Raw genomic sequence first — 20,460 nt, forward strand, 5'->3', positions numbered from 1 at the left:
GTCGAGGATGAACGATGCAGTGAACCCAAGGCGTTGGGTCATTGCGGATATTGCAGTTGTCGTGTGTGGCCTGGAATTATGCTGAAGAAAAGGGTGCTCTGTGTGTGGACAAACTTTCCTGCGGTTAGAAACTCTTAGGCACTCGATTACAGCACGCTCTTTCTCACGCGCCGTCGTATTTACGTTACACACCGCCATGATGCTCACAGCGCTCTAGCGGCAGAGGGCTTCAAATGTGTAAACATGAAGAATAAAGATGTAGAATTTTAATAACGTTTGTTTTACTCAAAAAGCTTTTAAGAGTTATCAGATAAAGAATTCGTCACGCTCTCACAGATGAATCCTTGGCCAACCAACATGATTTAATATATTTTTTGGTTTGCCCAAATTAATTTCCGGCGAATTATGGGATTTCTTGCCATCCTTCTCTGTGTCTAATAATAACATTGTTAATAAATTAGTATTATTCCTGCCTTCTGGATATTGCTGCGTAGAATCCTTTCGTTACTAAGCTTGTCATTTTTACAAATACAAAACTATGTCAGTAGCTGCAGTCCTTGGTACAAAAACAAGTTCAAATGGCTCTGAGCACTATGGGACTTAACTTCTGAGGTCATCAGTCCCCTGTAACTTTGAACTACTTAAACCTAACTAACCTAAGGACATCACACACATCCATGCCCGAGGCACGATTCGAACCTGCGACCGTAGCTGTCGTGCGGTTCCTGACTGAAGCACATAGAACCACTTGGCCACACCGGCCGGCAGTCCTTGTACGTACGAAGATGTGAGAAGTAGGCATAAGTGCGATGCCAGCTTATTGTGATTCTAACTAGGTAAATATAGGTATGCAGATGCACGCAGGGAGAGGCAACAGTCGTAGCCAGTGCTGCACCTCAGTCATAAGAACCTGTCCTACAACCTTGCTTAAGGAATGCAAATTATAGTGTACTGTTCCACTTTCATGAACTTTATGAGGACTTTTAAGAAAGCTAAATATACAATTAGCCACAGTGCAATAGCTTAGATACAGCGACGATTTGCCGAAATCAACGAATCATGAAAAGGCGTCGGCGGCGCGTGTATTGAGAGTTTGTCGTTGGCCTCTCGATCGTCTCGCAACTTCTTTGCCGCCTAGTGTGCTGACGCCAGGTTACGCCAGAACACAATCTGCTCTGATAATTGTGCAAAACTGATGCAAAAAACAGGATCTAAGGATCAGTCCCAAGAAAACTGTTGTTGCACCATTTACAAGGAAGCATATTCAGTACACGTACTGGAATCTCAAGCTTCTTGACGGAACACTACTAGTAGGATCGGTAGTGAAGCATATAGTACTAACCCAGGATGCGAAACTATCGTGGATCCCTCACATAATGAATATAGGTCTCAAGCGGGAGGGCAAAAACTGAGTTCCGGAGTCTAAACCCCAGTAGTGTGTGCTGGATATATGCGACTGTAATGAGAGCTGATAATTTTTGGGGCTACAGTAAGGTTGAATATACTGTAGTGAAACAAAAAGTAGTTTGCTAAGGAGCTTTGCAAGGTGCAGAGAGGGGCCTGCTTAGCCGTAACAGGCATAATTAGCAGCACACTCACTGCTGAGATGGACACAATTTTGGATGTGCCCCCATTACACTTTTGGGTTACAGCGGAGGCAGCAGCAGGAGCACACAGTGTAAATATTGGAAGAATTGGATATCCAGACTCTCAGACCAATATATTGAGTGTGGTAAAGATAGGAATGGTCGGGGAAATGCCGGCCGATCATAAAATAACTTCCAGCTACTTCGGTAAACCTATCCATGTAACAATTACAAAACGGGGGCAGTGGAAGCACGAACAGTGACACCGTTCAGGAGACCTAGTCAGATTTATTGACGATTCAAAAATATACGAAAGCACTGGGGGCAGGGGTATACATTATACAGCCTAGACTAGAGACAGCAACCTCTCTAGGGAAGATGACCACGGTATTCTAGATGGAAATATCGGCTGTCGTAGCGTGTGCGGAGGAGAATTTGCATAGGTACTACAAGGATTGTAGCATCTACATTTATTCAGACAGCTCTGAAATCTGTATAAACTCTTGCAATGAGATCAAAGGTCGTAACAGAATGCCATGATGTGCTTGCGAGGCTATGGGGAAAGCAACAGCGAAAACCTGCGGTGTGTCCCTTGTCCCTCAGGAATTAATGGCAGTGAACAAGCTGAGCAGATGTGACGACTCCATTTATTGGATCGGAATCTGTCCTAATCACTTCTGAGGTGATGATAAAATCGAGACTACTTAGCTGGATCAGGAAGCAGCGCGTAGATAATGGACTATATACAAAGACCGAAAGCTAATGATGCTGAAGCTGTGTTTCAAGATAAGTTACGTAAACCTGGACTTGAATAGGAGCGAAATCATACCAGTGGTCGAACTAATGACTGACCTTGGGAAGTCTCAGAAATATCTTCACACGGTAGGTATAGAGAAAGAAGTTCCTAAGTGTGAGGGGAATGAAACCTAATCATCTTATGCGAGGCGTTGGAGGTCAAAAGAGACAGTAAATTCGGATAATTCATTCCTGAAGAAATCGTGTCTAACAAGAAACTTTTAAAGGATCTCCTACTACACTGTAATTGTATGGTTGGATTTAGAATCATAGGAAGCGGAACCACACAATAAACTCAATTTTGATGCGGGGAGCTAAGACCACTGTTGTTGTTGTTGTTGTTGACTCCCTGCCAAATCAGATCAATAGTGTGGTGACGATTCGTGAGGAGGTTGAATTTTGAATAGAAAATTTTAAGCTGCTGGAACAGAAGAAATGAGTAGTGAATGTGAAATCTGAATTCCATGTATACAATGTGGTTGTTTTTATGCACCCTACTTGGAGACAGACAACGAAGATATTTCACGTGTGACTTACGTTGACATTAAAAAAAAATGCGTTTTCTGGAAATTCATAAAAGTCAGTGGGCAGCAAATGTGGCTGTTATTTCATATTATAAGTACACCAGTCACTCCCAGGAGGCGTCACGATAAAGCCAAGCAACCCTCATTCTATCCTTGATAATGGCCACAGTTCGGCGAGAAGGAACCCAGTCCGCGAATTTCTTCAGGTGTACCATTCCAGTTGAAAAGCCACTCTTTGATGATCAGTGCTACCAAAATACATGGCTGTTGATTTCTACGTTTCACTTGCTTTTGCAAATAGCCTAGAATTCTTTGGGATTAAGATTGGGTGATTTGGCGGGGCAGTCGCGTCTTCGATAGGATGCGTAAGTTCTCGTAAAACCAGGACGTACTTGTGTGCATCTCAGTGAAAACGACTGTTGCCATGTTGGAAGGCAAGAGTGTCCACAGCTTAATCATTATCAAGATATACGCCGTCCAGTCACATTAGTGTGACCACCTATCAAAAGAATAAATAATGACCTTCTAGAGTGGACACCTGTGAGACCCGCAGGAAGTGTGTCAGTGAGATTCCGGAAGGTACCGACAGACATGTGGAGCCATGCCAACTGCTCCAGGTTTTCGCGTACAGCCCGATCGAGATGGTGCCGCAGATTTTCGATTGGTTTTAAATCCGGTGAGTTTCGTGACCAGGGAACTACTGTGAGCTCCTTGTGTTCTTCGAACCACGCGCGTATGCTGCGAACTGTGAGACACGTGCATTGTCCTGCTGGTAGATGCCGTCGTGCCGAGGGTAAACAAACTGCTTGTAGGTGTGCACATGATCCCCAAAGACAGATGGATACTTTTTGGTTCAGTATGCCTTCCAGAATAACGAGATCACCCAGGGAACGCCACAAAACTATTTCCGTCAATTACGCTCCCTCCTCCGGCGGGCACTCTTCAGTATACTGTTGCTGGGTGTTCGCTATCGGTGTTTCGCGCTGTGCACGCCAAAGGCAATCTGTCCGATTCAGCATTAAACGCAGTTCTTCGAGAAGGCCAGCTGCCGCCCCTCGATAGACGACTAGTTGCAGTATTGGCGTTCAGATTCTAGCCTTCTTCGCTGATGATGAACAGTATCATGGGTGCCTGAACTAGGCGCTTTTTGCGGAGGTCCAGCGTTCGCTGAACGGTCGTTGAGGTGACACTGTAGGTACCCACTTGATTCATCTGAGCGGACAGTCACTCAACAGTAGCACATCTATTCGCTCGTACACATCTCCACAGACAACGTTGACCCTGGCATCTACATCCTGTGGTACACCACAGTTGCCAGTTTTGGATAGCGCCGTTTTACCGTGCACGTTATGCCTTAATCAAGGCGGATGCGAATAGTTTAAAACTTCGCCTTCTCGTGAACGTTTCCAACCTTGGTCTGAAAGCGAATGATCATGCCATTTTGGGCGTCAAATAAATCGCAGAGTTTCCACATTATGATAACGACTGCTAGCTCTGCCACATTCCGTCTGTGAGTGGATATTGCACGTTGATGTCGAACGTAGGCAATGGTCACATTATTGTGAATGGACCATGTAGAAGAAAGGGCAACACTTGGTCGCCGAGGATGTTGGAATCACGTTCACGGCAACGTGAATGTATGGGTTCGAGTCATAGTACCAAAATACGCTACAAAACGACCTCCGCCCCCCCCCCTTTCACACACACACACACACACACACACACACACACACACACACACACACACACTGCTTCATTGGGCCGTCGGTGCACGCGGCTTCCTGCATCATCCTGCGTCTCGTCGGTATCACGCTGACACATCACGGTCAGCAACGGTCAGTTTTCTATGTTGTTTGACGTACTGAAAACCTGCAGCTTTGTGTTCAGTGTCAGCTATTACCTTTTGCGAGGCATGCAACACGAAAAATGATCGGAAACTGGTTTAAATGGACATGCATCTCCTGACAGCAGGAATATCTCTCGGGTTAAGACTGATTGTCATTGATAACGCGTGACATTCGTCTCCGGTCCTTTTCGGTTAGGACCTTGGAACGAGCACTGTTCATATGCCGTGCTACGTGGCCGCGAGTGGTTCACTCTTAATTGTGTGCACGTTGGACAGTCGAGTTTGATGTATCAAGAAATGGAGCAACTTTTTTCACGCTGTGGTCGTGGGCATGTTCAAAAACGATAGTTTTTCTGCCATTGTGTCACGTCACCACCCATTCCATATAATAGATTCTATTCTCCCTCTCCCCCCTCCCTCTTCCCCCCTCTCTCTTCCCCCCTCTCTCCCTCTGCCGTCTACATCATTTACCATGCCCAAGAACGGCGGTTGTACACTATTGAAGGATGATTGTTTTGTCCGGTTAGCTGATACAGGCTAAAAGCTGGATGTGACAGAGAATTACTGCCTAACCGAAACTGTGCAATTCTCGTAGTTTCCTTTCAGGGAAACTCCCCATCGCTTTCCCTCTGTTTTAGTGATAAGATGGCCCAGTGTATAGCGTGTCAAAAACTGAACTCAGGGCAAGTATGAAAATAGGAAGAAGGTGCACTGAACAGTGAAAAAAGAAGCAAAATAGAAACAATGAACAGACCAAGCTTTAAGACGTGCAACATCGAGCGTATGCGCTGCGGCGGTGTGGTCACGGTGCTGGAATACCAAGTTGGAGATGCGTGTTCAAATCTCTCACATACCCCATTTTTTCCACAAATTTATGAACTATCCACCCGGACAATGACGTGTCTGCTCTACTTCTGTAGTGCTGTACACTGGCTGTGGAACATGAGTCATGTGGTAAGAATACATTACCGTTGCCAGTAAATGAGGGCAGGCGATATGCAGTATAGACGTCTCACAGAAATGAAAACAAGTGAACGGGTGTGAACTGTGTTACAACAAGAATTGAAGAGTCAAAACTTCCAAAACGGAAGGCAAGAGTCATGTAATATTTAGTACTTTTGTTGAACTAATAGGAGATAGGTACGTCTGGAGGTCCCTTCGTTACACGTCGTTGTTGCAAACGGATAAATTCGACACACACACACACACACACACACACACACACACACACACACACACACACACATATTTGAATACAGAGAACGCTAACCGGACGGACAGCTCATGATTCTGTGGGAAAAGAAAAGGCGCGGCGGAGATTTGAGCACGGGTCTCTCCCTTCGCAGTCCAACGCCCTAAGCACATTTGTGAAAAACATGGGGTATGAATGAGATTTGAACATGCATTTCCTGCTTTGCGTTCCGACACCACGACCACAGAGTCACGACGCGATGGTTCTCGTAATACACTCGATGTAGGACATCTTGAGCTTGGACCGTTCCCTGTTTGTATTTTACTTCTTTCTTCGTAGCTCAGTACACCTTTTATATGTTTTTATACTTGATCTGTGTTCTGCTTTTGTCGGGCTATCCACTGGGTCCTCTTACCACTAAATCTGAGAGGGGTTTCCCTTGTAAGTAAAAATATAATGGCATCACAACCTAGTTCCTCCGGAAATGGCAGTGCCTTAAATCCAGGTAATAGTCTGCCATGATCTGCCTCCGACCTTCGTCCCAGGTGATTCAGTCCCAAAAAGAATTCGTAAGAAAGCCCTGCAAAGTTTGAAAGCATATTTCTTGGGTTGCGTACTCCTTCATCAGACCTTTGTAACGTACGATTGTAAATGTAACCTAAGCTCCGTCCGCAGGCCCTGGTGGTCCATATAACGGCTTACTAATAATAGTCCATATGGTGTTCGCCCTTCTATACCGACCGGCCGCCGTGTTATCCTCTTACCAATGACGACGTTGGATGCGGTGTGGAGGGGCACAGGGTCAGCACAACGTTTTCCCGTGACCTGGAGGCGCTACTACCGGTGAAGGAGCTCCTCATTTTGACGAGGGTGAATGTCCCCGCTGCGGTCCTCCCACCAAGGAGAAATCACAGTCAGTGCTGAGAATCGAACCCGGGTACTCCCCATATCAGTCAGCCACGCTGATCACTCAGCTATGGAGTAAACACAATATGGAGTAAATATGACATGAAATATTCCATAAACATGGACATTCTACGTTAGCACTGACAAGTTGGCACAAAAAGAGGCTCATTTTGCTTCTGAAATACGCTGTAATTTAGTGAGAAGCGGTACGTAGAAACTGGTGGCGGTATTAAGAAAAGGCAGTGAAAATTAATAAACCGAGTTGTGCAGTTGCGGCTGTAGACAGCGAGTGAGTGATTGATGTTAGGAGTACGCTATTAATGACTTTAGCGTCGAACACGCGATGGTGCCGTTAGTAAGTACTTATAAGCTCGTTATGCCAATCAGTTTGTTACTTTGCAACGAGAGTATTCATTTTACCTTCGAAGGTTAACAACTCCCAGAGTATCGAGTTTTGAAATGGCAACCACCAACCGCGGCTATCACGAGAGACGCCTCTGTAATATCAGAGCACACGGCGACTTCCCCCATTGGAAATTACATCCTGACACATGATATGTTTCTCAGCTGAACGTGTGCATTGCGCCCTATCGACGCCATGGAACACAGTGTCGGCATCTTTGCATTAGCTGTATAAACGTGCAGCAGTATCGTTCTGATGTAGAGGACGAGAGGTAGCGCATACGGAAACAGAAGGCAACCAGATTTCTGCACAGACGTTCACCACCATCTTTTTCCATTGAGTAAGGGGGCCTTTGAAGAGCTCCTGCAAGCCGGTTTGCCGCCATATAATTAATCGCAACTGCTAGCGAACATTACTAGCTCTTCACACTTTCTACTCGTCTCGGCTTCAGATCTTGATGTGAATGCTGGTTTGTGGCATATAAAAGAAGGTTCTTTGCCTAACGACGTACCGTTTTCAGCAGTCCTGGTACTAAGGAAAACAAACGAGATATGTTACAAAATCAGTTTTGTGTTTCCGTAGTTATTAACATACGGAAATCTGGCATACTCCTTTGCACATGTTGCAGTGAGTGTAATTTGAAAAACAGCGGTCTGTTTTATCAATGAATTAAATATTTCAACAGAAGTTACATTACACATTACCGATAACACATTGATAACCGTCTTCCGTTTATATTCGACGGTGATACATATAAAGTGATTAAGTTTTCAACTGTCGTATGCATCATAGAATCTGTTATCTTTTCAGGTATCGGGTAACAGGCTTTTGTATGGCTTTCATATAATAATTTCCAGAAATCACTTCCATTGTTGTGGACTGAAGATTGCAAGCCAGAGAGCGCAAATGGAGGAAGCCGAGAGACAGGAGACTTGTTTGTTTTGATGCTGCTTCAATGAACTTTGTACTCACAACTCCAATAACGATCTGAAATCTTACGTACTTTTTCTCGCAGGAAACTTTCTGGTAGAGATGTGAGGCGCGCATCATAAAAACAGTGCAGTTCGGAGGACAAATTTTTCGCAACAAATAGCGAAGATGAACCGATCTTGGAAGGGACTTACTGACACAACTGTTGAATGGGAACTTTTAAAAAAAAAATTTGCTGAAGAACCTAGTGATTTTTGGTATGTGCAACGATTTTTTTTGCTTCATCTGCTCTGTGTAAACGCGGCTGCTCATTATCTTCGTTGATGAACGTGCAGTAGCACTAGCACTTCTTGAACTCGTCAATGCGTGCGGAATAACGCAGCAAGCATCTAGTTAAAGACTGTTAAAACATTTTCAGTCTTGATCAGTGTGAAATAGAACTTCAAGCGGGAGATATTATCACAGTAAATTTGACAACATAGCATCCATGGATTGCATTTGAGAACAGTTTATTACAGTTTTAAAACAGCGAAGTACGTCTCTCTCTCTCTCTCTCTCTCTCTCTCATTTTCTCTCTCTCTCACTCACTCACTCACTCACTCACTCACTCACACACACACACACACACACACACACACACACACACACACACACACACACACACACTAGACAGACAGACAGACAGACAGTGAGGACGCTGTGGACTATAAAGCACACTGAATACCTCTTTACTTAAATTTAAACTAATAAGTAATGGCTTACTTGCGGAATAGGCGCTTATGCATTTCCGCATACCACCTTTCGCGAAATAATAATTGCGTGAGGAAAAAGCCAACAAATCTGTGTGAATCACAGATTGCACAAAAGGTTGTAGAAAGATGTTATTTATGTATGTCCTTTTATATCTTTGGGAATATTTAGAACTAGTAGAATTAAGCAGGGAAGTAGCGACCTACTTTTATTTATTCTTTCTTACATTTGTGATTCTTCCCATTTTGTCATTTATCTCTGCGGGCGGCCAGAAAATTTTTGCACTAGAGCTCAGAACCCAAATTGAATTTTAGACCAGACCGTAAAAAAGTCGGTATAGTAATTTAGTTTGTGGATTAATACTTCAACAGGATACGTACAAAACTGTCAGTACTCACATCGTCGTTGGCTGTGGATACCGGTAATTAGCCAGACAGTGTGCAAATTGATTTTGGAGAGAAGGCTTTTTTGCGGGAAACGATGGTGGCAGTCCTAAAATGCCCTGCAAATATTTGTGGTAAACAGGTAACCAGTTTTCCATCTAGGTTAAAGAAACACGTTTCGTAAGTCGCAGTGGACTGGCACTTTCAATCGCCGATACATCCATTCATAATGTGATCAGGAACCGGGGCACCAAAGTTCAGAATCATTTATTTATCAAAGAAATCAGATGCAATTTTACTTATTAATATTTTTCAAACACTGAGCGGTTTTAAGTAACTGACGAGAAACGCTTTTTTTTTTTCCAGAACGCCAGAGGAATTAACCAGTAGAGGCTTATCTATCACTCGATGAGTTAAACATTTCTGAACACTTACATATGAATCTGTGTAATAAAGACAATTTTGTGGAGCAACGTAAGCTGCTTGTTTTCCAGGAAGAAATGCAAGTAACTATATATATGGAGGAAGCCAAGAGACAGGAGACATGTTTGTGTTTGCCGTATACATCTTAGTTACAACATGCACTTCTTTGTGTGTTTACAGATTTAAAATTGATCAGAAATGTAACATATGTAGTATTCTTGCACTTAATTATATTTTAACAGTGATAATCTGACGCCTCTCTCACATTATTGATAGCCGTTATTAATAGTTTCTCAAATTTTAATTCATTCTTTCCGCCCATCGTGACAGTAATGTCATCGATGTTTGGTGGCTGCCAATGATAGATAATAAGCTTACCGACGCCTCTCCACAGAAAAGACTGAGCTCAAAAACAGATTTCGTCTTGCGGGTTTTGTGTTAATTTATAGCAGCAGCCAAAAAACTTAAACGCAACATACGCTTAGGTACTTTGATCAGGTATCATGCTATTAGCAACACCTGAAAACCCTTTCATAATAGCGAGTTTTACGTTAGTGTCCGATGTTCCAGTATGATCATCTCGTGTCAGGCAGCGAAGAATGAAGTTTGGCTTGTAACTAAATATATCTTTCACAGTTGGATAGCCGAAAATGTGAGGTGTCGTGGCAGGTAAATAGGATGTTTAGATCTTTTGTTTGCGGAAGGGAGTACAGGAAAATTTCTGACTTTGAATATTAAATAAATAAACGAGTAAGGAGGCTATGAAACTTCTTCCCTGAAACCAGCTCATAAACATGTGACGAATAGACATGATTTTTAAAAAAATCGTGCGGAAAAGCAGTCATGTATAATAATGATATATATTCCATCGCAGTTGAAAAATGAGTGCAGACAAGCTCGTGCTATTTGTGCAGTGTTAACCAAACTGCTCTTGTAGATCGCCTGTGTGCTTTACTTCGTGTCTACGAGCGTGAAATAGACACTGTATACGTTGCTACCAAACCTGAAGTCTACTCACCAACCAGCCAGGAAAATGGAATAACGTCAAACGACGTTCGCAGGATCTAGTCTCGTCGAAATATGAAGGAAATAAAAGCTTATACAGCAACAGGGGCGTAACGAATTAACTTAATCAAAACTACTAAACCATCTATTCGTGCCTATGTGACTCAGATTGCGTTTACACTGCTATTTAAAGATGATGATCCGCTGAATTTCAGTGATAATGTGAAGGTTTTGCGGCAGAAAACTGTAAGGATATCATCTTGCAAGAACAGAAGTTGTTCTGTGCCCTGAGGTCCAATGCTTCATAACTATCACACAGGTTTCATTAATCTCCCAGAAATTACAAAATACCGTACCCATCAATATCTTACTCCTCTGTCAATAACATGTGTTTGAAATTAGAAATCACGTTTGATGCAGCGCTGTTGGTACTATTATGTTTTGATGATACATAAAATTAATACAAGATTAACTAACTTCTTTGATATAATTTATTCACATATACATTATCATTGGTTGGAAAACGTACGCTGAGACCTAGAATTCTGGCTGGAAATAAGAAAAAAGAGTTGGCTGTGAATTGACTCATAACTGAGTTATTGCCAAAGTCACACAATAGAACTGTAAACGTTAAGGGACTGCGGTAAGATACCAATAATATTTACTTTAGTGATCTTTGTTGATGCTGTGTCCATTTTTATTCATTGTTAGTATTTTTTGGTGTTGTAACAGTGGACGTTAATTATGACCCAATTGCCTACGATTTCGGAGAGTTATGGACGGTAAATATGCTTGTCTGAATCAGCATACCGTATTGTAACGAAACGTGTGCTAAGGGAAACCAAGAGATTATCGCCATATTGTGACATGGTAGTTTCTTTTGTTGTGTTTTTTGCTGTTGATCACAGTAGAGTTCCTTAAATTTTACTTGGCAGAAGAAGTAATGTAAGGCATATGTGTATGATAGATCGCTGGTAGCTGTTGCATTGATATTTTTTCGCCGACTTAGATGACTGTTTTACACTCGCAGAGTTGTTTACATTCCTTCGTCCGTAATCGTCCACTTGGCTCTTAGTCGTTTGCGTTCATGTTTTGAGTCTATTCTAAGAGAATATTTAGATCAGTTGCCGAAATTGAGGCGAATATTAGGAGTATTGTGATTAATATTTCTCTTTTATATAATATCTTATCCCCTGCATAATACAAGTTTTCGTCCATCGATAAAAATTGTTTCCTGGCAGATCATTAAAATTATTGGTCTTCTAAAGCGTATTTTATCGAATTGAACGATTGTAGCAATGCTAGTTTGTCAAATTAAATTAACCAGGAAATGTATTCAAAACGTTATATAATAGTCATGTAATCCCAATGTGTGGATTTGATGATCAGACCTAGTTTTAACTAATGACGATTTTTGATTACTTTCCTTGATTCGCGTATGTTGACACGTGATATCTAATTTTAGTTGAACAGTAAACAGTAAACGTGAATAATCAAACACGACTCGGCAGACCCTTGAAGACATTACTAAGTTAAATGGGGCAGGGATGGGTAGGAGCACTGAGTTTTGTGTTCTTACGAACATCTGGTGCGTTTGAAGGGCACATAAGAGGTACTAAGTGCAGCTCGTCCGTAGGAAACAATTTAAGCGCAGTTGTTTGAACGTCGGTTGATAAGTTCATTGTGCGTTATCAAACAAGAGCAAACTCAGTTCATTGCCTCGTTCGTAGCAGTGAACTCTTGATAAGCGTACGTTTCCAGATTAGTCTCTAGGTCTTGCCTGCAAGAACTGTTAGAGAACGATGGACTATGTCATTGACGCCCTCCTGTTGACACTGCGTTTATAACTTGCCCTAAAGTTTTATCTTCCAGCGGAATACTGTACTGAGGTGTTTGTGACACACTTTTTCTATCCGAGATATTCCGGGAGATCGAATAACTGTTTGGGGGGGGGGGGGGGGGGGATGAAGGTTCCTGTCTGTTACCAAACATCCTTATCTGAAACAAACCTCCAAAGTATGACCTGAACTGCCGACTAGAGATTTTTTGTTTAAAAAAGATTAAATAGAAATTACTAAAATAACAATAAAAAAGACAGGTTACCTACCCCATCTCTCTTGTACAACTTTATGTAGTTGCATGATCAGAAAATTAGTAGTGTAACTGCTTTGTGTTTGGCAAATGAGAACCGTGTATTGTTATTCCAAGATATCCTGTTCTTCGACCAGTTCAATTCATCATTCTGCGAGCACATACGGATATTGTCTATGCTAATGCAATCTTGACCCGTTATATTCGTGCATGATTCACAATTTCACACTACTGCTGGGAAAGGGGAAGCCTGTGCGTGTGATGAGTCGTTTCTGTTTTTTATGTACGACCTGTAATTTAGAGGTTGTACTTGAATCTGTTGGCGTCTTGTATTCTGCTCTATGGATGGGTTACGTTTACGATCGGCTGTAGCACCACATCAATACTGGGAGTTTTTCGGCTAATTAGGAATACTTTCTATAGTGACTGTTAGTTTGTCGTAATTTATATAGAACATAGCATTTTTTGTTGTTTTGCATGGAAGTGTGAAATATATTTACCTTTATCTTCTGTAGTACCGAATAATATTTCCTGGTGAAGGAGGCATGTGGCCCGACAGTAGTCCGGCCTGTGTATGAATCATTTGTTCAAAGTGGCATTCTTCTAGCACACGATCCTGTTTAACCATCTGTTATATGCTGACCGCCGATTGTCGTATGCATTTAAGTGCGGATAAAATGGCGAAGAAATAGTTATTGACACTGTGCATTTAACAACAGCAATCATTATTACTTGATTGCTCTGAGATTTAATTATTCCTTTTAATTGGTCCTTACGCCCAAAATCGAATCTTCTGATTTATGAGACCTTAATTAGTTGCAAAAATTCTTACCTAGGATTTGAGACCAAAGGCGCGCACTTTCCATTCTACCGATGTACCTTTTTCAGTTATTTTCTCTGTTGCAACTGGAATTATTCAGTCTCTCACATTGAAATTTCTGCCTTTTGTTTCAGTTTATTTGCTTCTGGTGCGTACGCTTACAGGACGTTACCAACAGAAAATGTATTTTCTCTTCCTGAAATTCGTTCGCTGTCACACGCAAACGACGAGAACGTTACGTAAGGGATGGAGTGGCATTCGTGTGAAATAATGATTATTGCTGCAGCAACTGTACAACTGCTGTTCCCATGTCAGCTATTTTTGTATTCGTCGAAGTAGGCTGACTGGTGAACTCCAGCAGCATTTCTTTTGCTTTTGAAATAGCAAATGGTTGCTTATGCACTGCAGCAAGCCTTCTCTAAATAGAAATAATAATTAATCGCTCTATACTGTTGACATCCTTTGTTAGGCCTGTAACTAATCTTACTTTTGACTACTGATCATATCGACCAGCTGGGAAGAGATGTCTTTCTGATCTCGTCTTCTTCCTTGCTTCTACCCCCTTCCCTGTCTCCCACTAACTATATCCCTCTCCTTTCAGCTGTGGTCTCCTCCCCCCCCCCCCCAGTTCAACCCCACCACCACCATCACCACACGTATCCCAACCATAGGCTCAACCCCACACATCATATACTTGCTCTAAAATTGCTACGTCAGAAGTAACTAACTTAGCTTTAGAAGAGCTTTGAGGATGCGACTAGCAAGTTGCTGCATTTACTCCCTGGTTGCAGCTGTATCTACCGTGAGTGGCTTATCAGTCCGTCAACATTTTTTTCTCACTGGTGCCACTTTTCAGTGACGACGAGACGAAAGTGTGGGCTTTCCATTCTAACTCCTTTTTAACACCAAAATATCTCAGAACTGACATGTAACTATATTGACACCACAGGTGTAGAATCAGTATGTCAAGCTGATAGAAATAGTGATTTCAGTTATATGCTGTCTCTCTGTTTTAATGACTGGAAATCTGGAGCAAACTTTGAAAGTTTTAGTATATAATCCTGCCAAATCCTAGATCGCACCAAAGAAGACATCATTCGCGATATGGCAGGGACAGCTCGAAGCTAAATAATGGCAAGGTCACTTATTCATTCGAGATCGGCGTAATGATGGGTGACCTTATACGTTTATCGTATTCATCGAACACTTTCTTAAAGAATACAGTCATTTGCAACAGGTAATACAATCATAAAAACATTACAAATTATATCTCATCATAATTGAAACGTTTAGTCGTTTCCCATAAAGTGTGAATAATGTTACTATTTGTTGTTTGTTCAATATTAATCACAAACATTAAAAAGTACACAAACGACATTAATCTTCTGCTGCAGTCACTCGTTTAAAATTTTCTGTATGAATGCTAATCGCCTTTGCCGAGTTCTCATTTGTTATTCTTTTTCGGCTACCGTTGGTCCCTTGGCAACATTCCTTAGGTAGATGTTGTGTGCCTGTGTAGGCAGTGTAAAAAATTGACTTACTGTGCAAACTATTAATTTTGTGATCTTTTTAAGTAGGTCGTCTGCGCCTAGTTGTTGGCAAAATGCTTCAATAAACAGGAGCCGAAAGGTCACTGTTCCCTTAAAGTTAACATGTCAGTAGATAAGGTCAGTTGCACGCAACATTTCAGAAGTCTTTAACCACACGGACGCTTCTGCGTTTGGAGATCCGTCGCACTAAACTCGGTGTTGCATGCCAGTCCACGTCAAAAACTACTACAAAAGAATCCATACGGATCGATGTGATTCGACTGTTACCGAATATGCCTAATATTTGAAATTATGTTAATTACACGAGTATCATCTCATAAAATTTATGGTACTCTGTTATAATTTGAGCGAATGGTTTCGTTTAGAATAGACTACTATGCGTGTGAATCATGCTTTTCTGACGGAAGACGATGTAAGCCCCAAATTGCACACTCGGACACCATTGAACTTTTTTCCCACTGTTTCCCATTTCATCGTGAGGTAACTGCAGAGACTCTTGCGTTGTATTCTTACGACTACCCGCATCTCGTGGTCGTGCGGTAGCGTTCTCGCTTCCCACGCCCGGGTTCCCGGGTTCGATTCCCGGCGGGGTCAGGGATTTTCTCTGCCTCGTGATGGTTGGGTGTTGTGTGATGTTATTAGGCTAGTTAGGTTTAAGTAGTTCTAAGTTCTAGGGGACTGATGACCATAGATGTTAAGTCCCATAGTGCTCAGAGCCATTTGAACCATTCTTCACGACTCATTTCCTATCTGCACCATTGCCTTCCCCCAACAGCTAAAGAACGACCTTTTAAGACTGTTGTTGCCGCCGAGTGTCGCTTAACTCTGTGGTGCATGAATTTCACTGCAGTGGACAACTTATAATGGTCAATTTTCCGTGGTTTTCAACTTATAATGGTCAATTTTCCGTGGTTTTCAATCAGTCATGAGGCTGCAGATGCATGCAGGACCCAACACCTGTATGGAGTGGCCACTGCAGTGATCTGTGTGCATTTGCAGCATCTGGACTGATTGAAAGTGCCAAAGAAGCTACCTTTAACAGCTGTAGTGGACGCTATGCACCACAGGGTTAAATAATGCATTGGGCCTTCAGATGTGACAAGTAGCATGTTTTGTAAGTTTCCGGTAAACATACTTATATTTTACATCACCCGTGTGTTCACGATTTTTGTGCAGTGTTGATCCACATTAACCAGATAATCAGGTATTTGCTGTACTGCCTTTTTGCTGTCATCTGCAAAAACGTCAAACTTTACATCTTACGAAACTGCAGGTTATTACATCGCTTTCTCCTGCCTTCACTGCAGTTGCAGCAAATACCGGGTGATTATAATGAAAGTGCTGCTACTCAGGAAGATTCGGTGTGGGCTGTAATTATCATATGGCGACGAAAGTCAGGTGAATATTCCAATGCATTAATCCGGAACCGATTTACGCTAGAAAAAAAATAGTGGCCAATGTTGACCAGCAGGTGCAAATCTGGCGATTTACAGCATCTCATCGTCGTGTCTGGTCCTTATATTGAATAAACTGTGTAATCGGTGGTTAATTATAAAATCAACATTTTTGCTTTCCTTTCTCACTCGTCCGACCTTTTCTGCGCGCATCCCGTTCCTAATCCTTTACAGACGGAAACATTTCCTTGCATCATTCTTGCATTCACAGCACTAGATCTGCACCTGGTGGCTAAAATAATCTCTCTTTTTTTTCCAGCGTAAATCACTTCCGCATTAAGACTTCAGAATATCTAGCAAGTTTTGTTCCATACGATAGTCAGAGACCTCTGTAAGTAGCTGGACTTCATTTTCAACCATCCGGTACATCTCAGTGGCGGAATTTCTGCAGTCATTAATCAGTTCTAGGTCATGATTAGGTAGACTTTATTTGAATAATTCCACGTATTTGTAATAAATGACCACAAAAAGATGACTTACTTCAAGATAGTTCACATCAGCTTATTCAGAGATATTGATATCCAGAACTTTTTCGAATCGGTAATCGTAGTACCAGCGTAATTTCAATTTACATCTATATAGCTCTGATCAAACAGTGTTTTCGTTTCCGAAAACATGTTGTTGTTGTTGTTGTTGTTGTTGTTATGGGCTTCACTCCAGAGACTGGTTTGATGCAGCTCTCCGTGCTACTCTATCCTGTGCAAGCTGCTTCATCTCCCAGTACGTACTGCAGCTTACATCCTTCTGAATTTGCTTAGCGTATTCATCTCTTGGTCTCCCTCTACGATTTTTACCCTCCACGCTGTCCTCCAATAATAAATTGGTGATCCCTTGATGCCTCAGAACATGCCCTACCAACAGATCCCTTTATGTAGCCAGGTTGTGCCACAAAGTTCTCTTCTCCCCAATCCTATTCAGCACCTCCTCATTAGATATGTGATCTACCCACCTAATCTTCAGCATTCTTCTGTAGCACCACATTTCGAAAGCTTGTGTTCTCTTCTTGTCCAAACTATACTTTCAGAAACGACTTCCTAACACTTAAATCTATAATCGATGTTAACAAATTTCTCTTCCTCAGAAACGCTTTCCTTGCCATTGCCAGTCTACATTTTGTATCCTCTCTACTTCGACCATCATCAGTTATTTTGCTCCGCAAATAGCTAATCTCCTTTACTACTTAAAGTGTCTCATTTCCTAATCTAATTCCCTCAGCATCACCCGACTTAATTCGACTACATCCCATTATCCTCGTTTTGCTTTTGTTGATGTTCATCTTACATCGTCCTTTCAAGACACTGTCCATTGCATTCAACTGCTCTTCCAAGTCCTTTGTTGTCTCTGACAGAATTACAATGTCATCGGCGAATTTATTTCTTCTCCATGGATTTTAATACCTACTCCGAATTTTTCTATTGTTTCCTTTACTGTTTGCTCAATATACAAATTGAATAACATCGGGGAGAGGCTACAACCCTGTCTCACACCCTTCCCAACCGCTGCTTCCCTTTCATGTCCCTCTACTCTTATAACTGCCATCTGGTTTCTGTACAAATTGTAAATAGCCTTTCGCTCCCTGTATTTTACCCCTGCCACCTTCAGAATTTGAGAGAGAGTATTCCAGTCAACATTGTCAAAAGCTTTCTCTAAGTCTACAAATGCTAGAAACGTATGTTTGCCGTTTCTTAATCTAGCTGCTAAGATAAGTCGTAGGGTCAGTATTGCCTCACGTGTTCCAATATTTCTACGGAATCCAAACTGATCTTCCCCGAGGTCGGCTTCTACCGGTTTTTCCATTCGTCTGTAAAGAATTCGCGTTAGTATTTTGCAGCCGTGACGTGTTAAACTGATTGTTCACTACTGGCCATTAAAATTCTACACCAAGAAGAAATGCAGATGATAAACGGGTATTCATTGGGCAAATATATTATTCCAGAACTGACATGTGATTACATTTTCACGCAGTTTGGGTGCATAGATCCTAAAAAAATCAGTACCCAAAACAACCACCTCTGGCCGTAATAACGGCGTTGGTACACCTGGGCATTGAGTCAAACAGAGCTTAGATGGCGTGTACAGGTACAGCTGCCCATGCAGTTTCAACAGGATACCACAGTTCATCAAGAGCAGTGACTGGCGTATTATGACGAGCCAGTTGCTCAGCCACCATTGACAAGACTTTTCAATTGGCGAGAGATCTGGAGTATGTGCTAGCCAGGGCAGCAGTCGAACATTTTCTGTATCCAGAATGGCCCGTAAAGAGCTGGAACATGCCGTTGTGCAGCATCCTGCTGAAATGTAGGGTTTCACAGGGATCGAATGAAGGGTAGAGCCACGGGTCGTAACACATCTGAAATGTAACGTCCACTATTCAATGTGCCGGCAATGCGAACAAGAGGTGATCGATACGAGTAACCAATGGCACCCCATACCATCAAGCCAGGTGATACGCCAGTATGGCGATGACGAATACACGCTTCCAATGTGTGTTCACCGCAATGTCGCCAAACACTGATGCTGTAAACAGTACCTGGATTCATCCGAAGAAATGACGTTTTGCCATTAGTGCACCCAGTTTCGTCGTTGAGTACACCATCGCAGGCGCTCCTGTCCGGATGCAGTGTCAAGGGTAACCACAGCCATGGTCTCCGATCCGATAGTCAATGCTGCTGCAAACGTCGTCGATCTGTTCGTGCAGATGGTTGTTGTCTTGCAAACGTCCCCATCTGTTGACTCAGGGATCGAGTCGTGGCTGCACGATCCGTTACAGCCATGGGGTTAAGATGCCTGTCATCTCAACTGCTAGTGATACGAGGCCGTTGGGATCCAGCACGGCGTTCCGTATTACCCTCCTGAACCCACAGATTCCGTATTCTGCCAGCAGTCATTGGACCTCGGCCAACGCGAGCAGCAATGTCGCGATACGATAACTGCAATCGCGATAGGCTACTATCCGACCTTTATCATAGTCGGAATCGTGATGGTACTATTTCTCACCCTTACACGAGGCATCACATCGACGTTACACCAGGCAACGCCGGAACTGCTGTTTGTGTATGAGAAATCGGTTGGAAACTTCACTCATGTCAGCACGTTGTAGGTGTCGCTACCGGCGCCAATCTCGTGTGAATGCTCTGAAAAGCTAATCATTTGCATATCACGGCATCTTCTTCCTGTCGGTTAAATTTCGTATCTGTAGCACGTCATATTCGTGGTGTAGCATTTTAATGGCCAGTAGTGTATATGAGAAAGAACAGAGGACTGCCATGTGAAATACAATGTCTGATTGGTTTAAATTCAGTGCGTATTCCATTGCAGTGTAGAAAATCCTTCAGAGATGGTATTTATGTGACATTTTTAAAGTTTATTTTGCAATGCTTTATAAGTGTGCTGAGACGGAGTGTTGGTGTGGTGTTGCAGGGCGGCGCAGCCGGACGGGCCGGTGCCGTACAAGGCGGGGCGGCCGGCGGCGCTGTCCCCCGGCAGCCGGCCCGCGCCCTACGCGGCCGCCTACCCGGGCCGCTTCGTGCAGCAAGCCGCCGCCGCCGCCGCCTACGTGCCCTTCCGGGAGGCCCTCTACAGCGTCCGAGCCACCGTCAGTACCGTCACAGATAATTTATGGAATTAACTGCTTCCAGTTGCTGACGTGCTATATTGTAGCTAAGTGATATGGGATCTTTCTTTCTGTGTATTCGCAGCACATTATACTTGTCTACATTGAGATTCAATTGCCATTCCCTGCACCATGCGTCAATTCGCTGCAGATCCTCCTGCATTTCAGTACAATTTGCCATCGTTAAAA

The 20,460-nt window shown here is 42.7% G+C and overlaps 1 protein-coding gene across 2 annotated transcripts in view; it reads left to right on the forward strand.

Annotated features, from left to right (window-relative positions):
• Nucleotides 1-20,460, forward strand: part of LOC126284927 (nuclear receptor corepressor 1-like) — a 355,946-nt gene that overhangs the window by 95,302 nt on the left and 240,184 nt on the right. For both annotated transcript variants that reach the window (XM_049984190.1, XM_049984191.1), the window contains exon 2: nt 20,079-20,253. In XM_049984190.1, coding sequence (XP_049840147.1) covers nt 20,079-20,253 — 175 coding nt within the window. The remainder of the gene's footprint in view (nt 1-20,078; nt 20,254-20,460) is intronic.

The sequence above is a fragment of the Schistocerca gregaria genome, chromosome 8 (assembly GCF_023897955.1).
Source record: "Schistocerca gregaria isolate iqSchGreg1 chromosome 8, iqSchGreg1.2, whole genome shotgun sequence".
Taxonomy (NCBI): domain Eukaryota; kingdom Metazoa; phylum Arthropoda; class Insecta; order Orthoptera; family Acrididae; genus Schistocerca; species Schistocerca gregaria.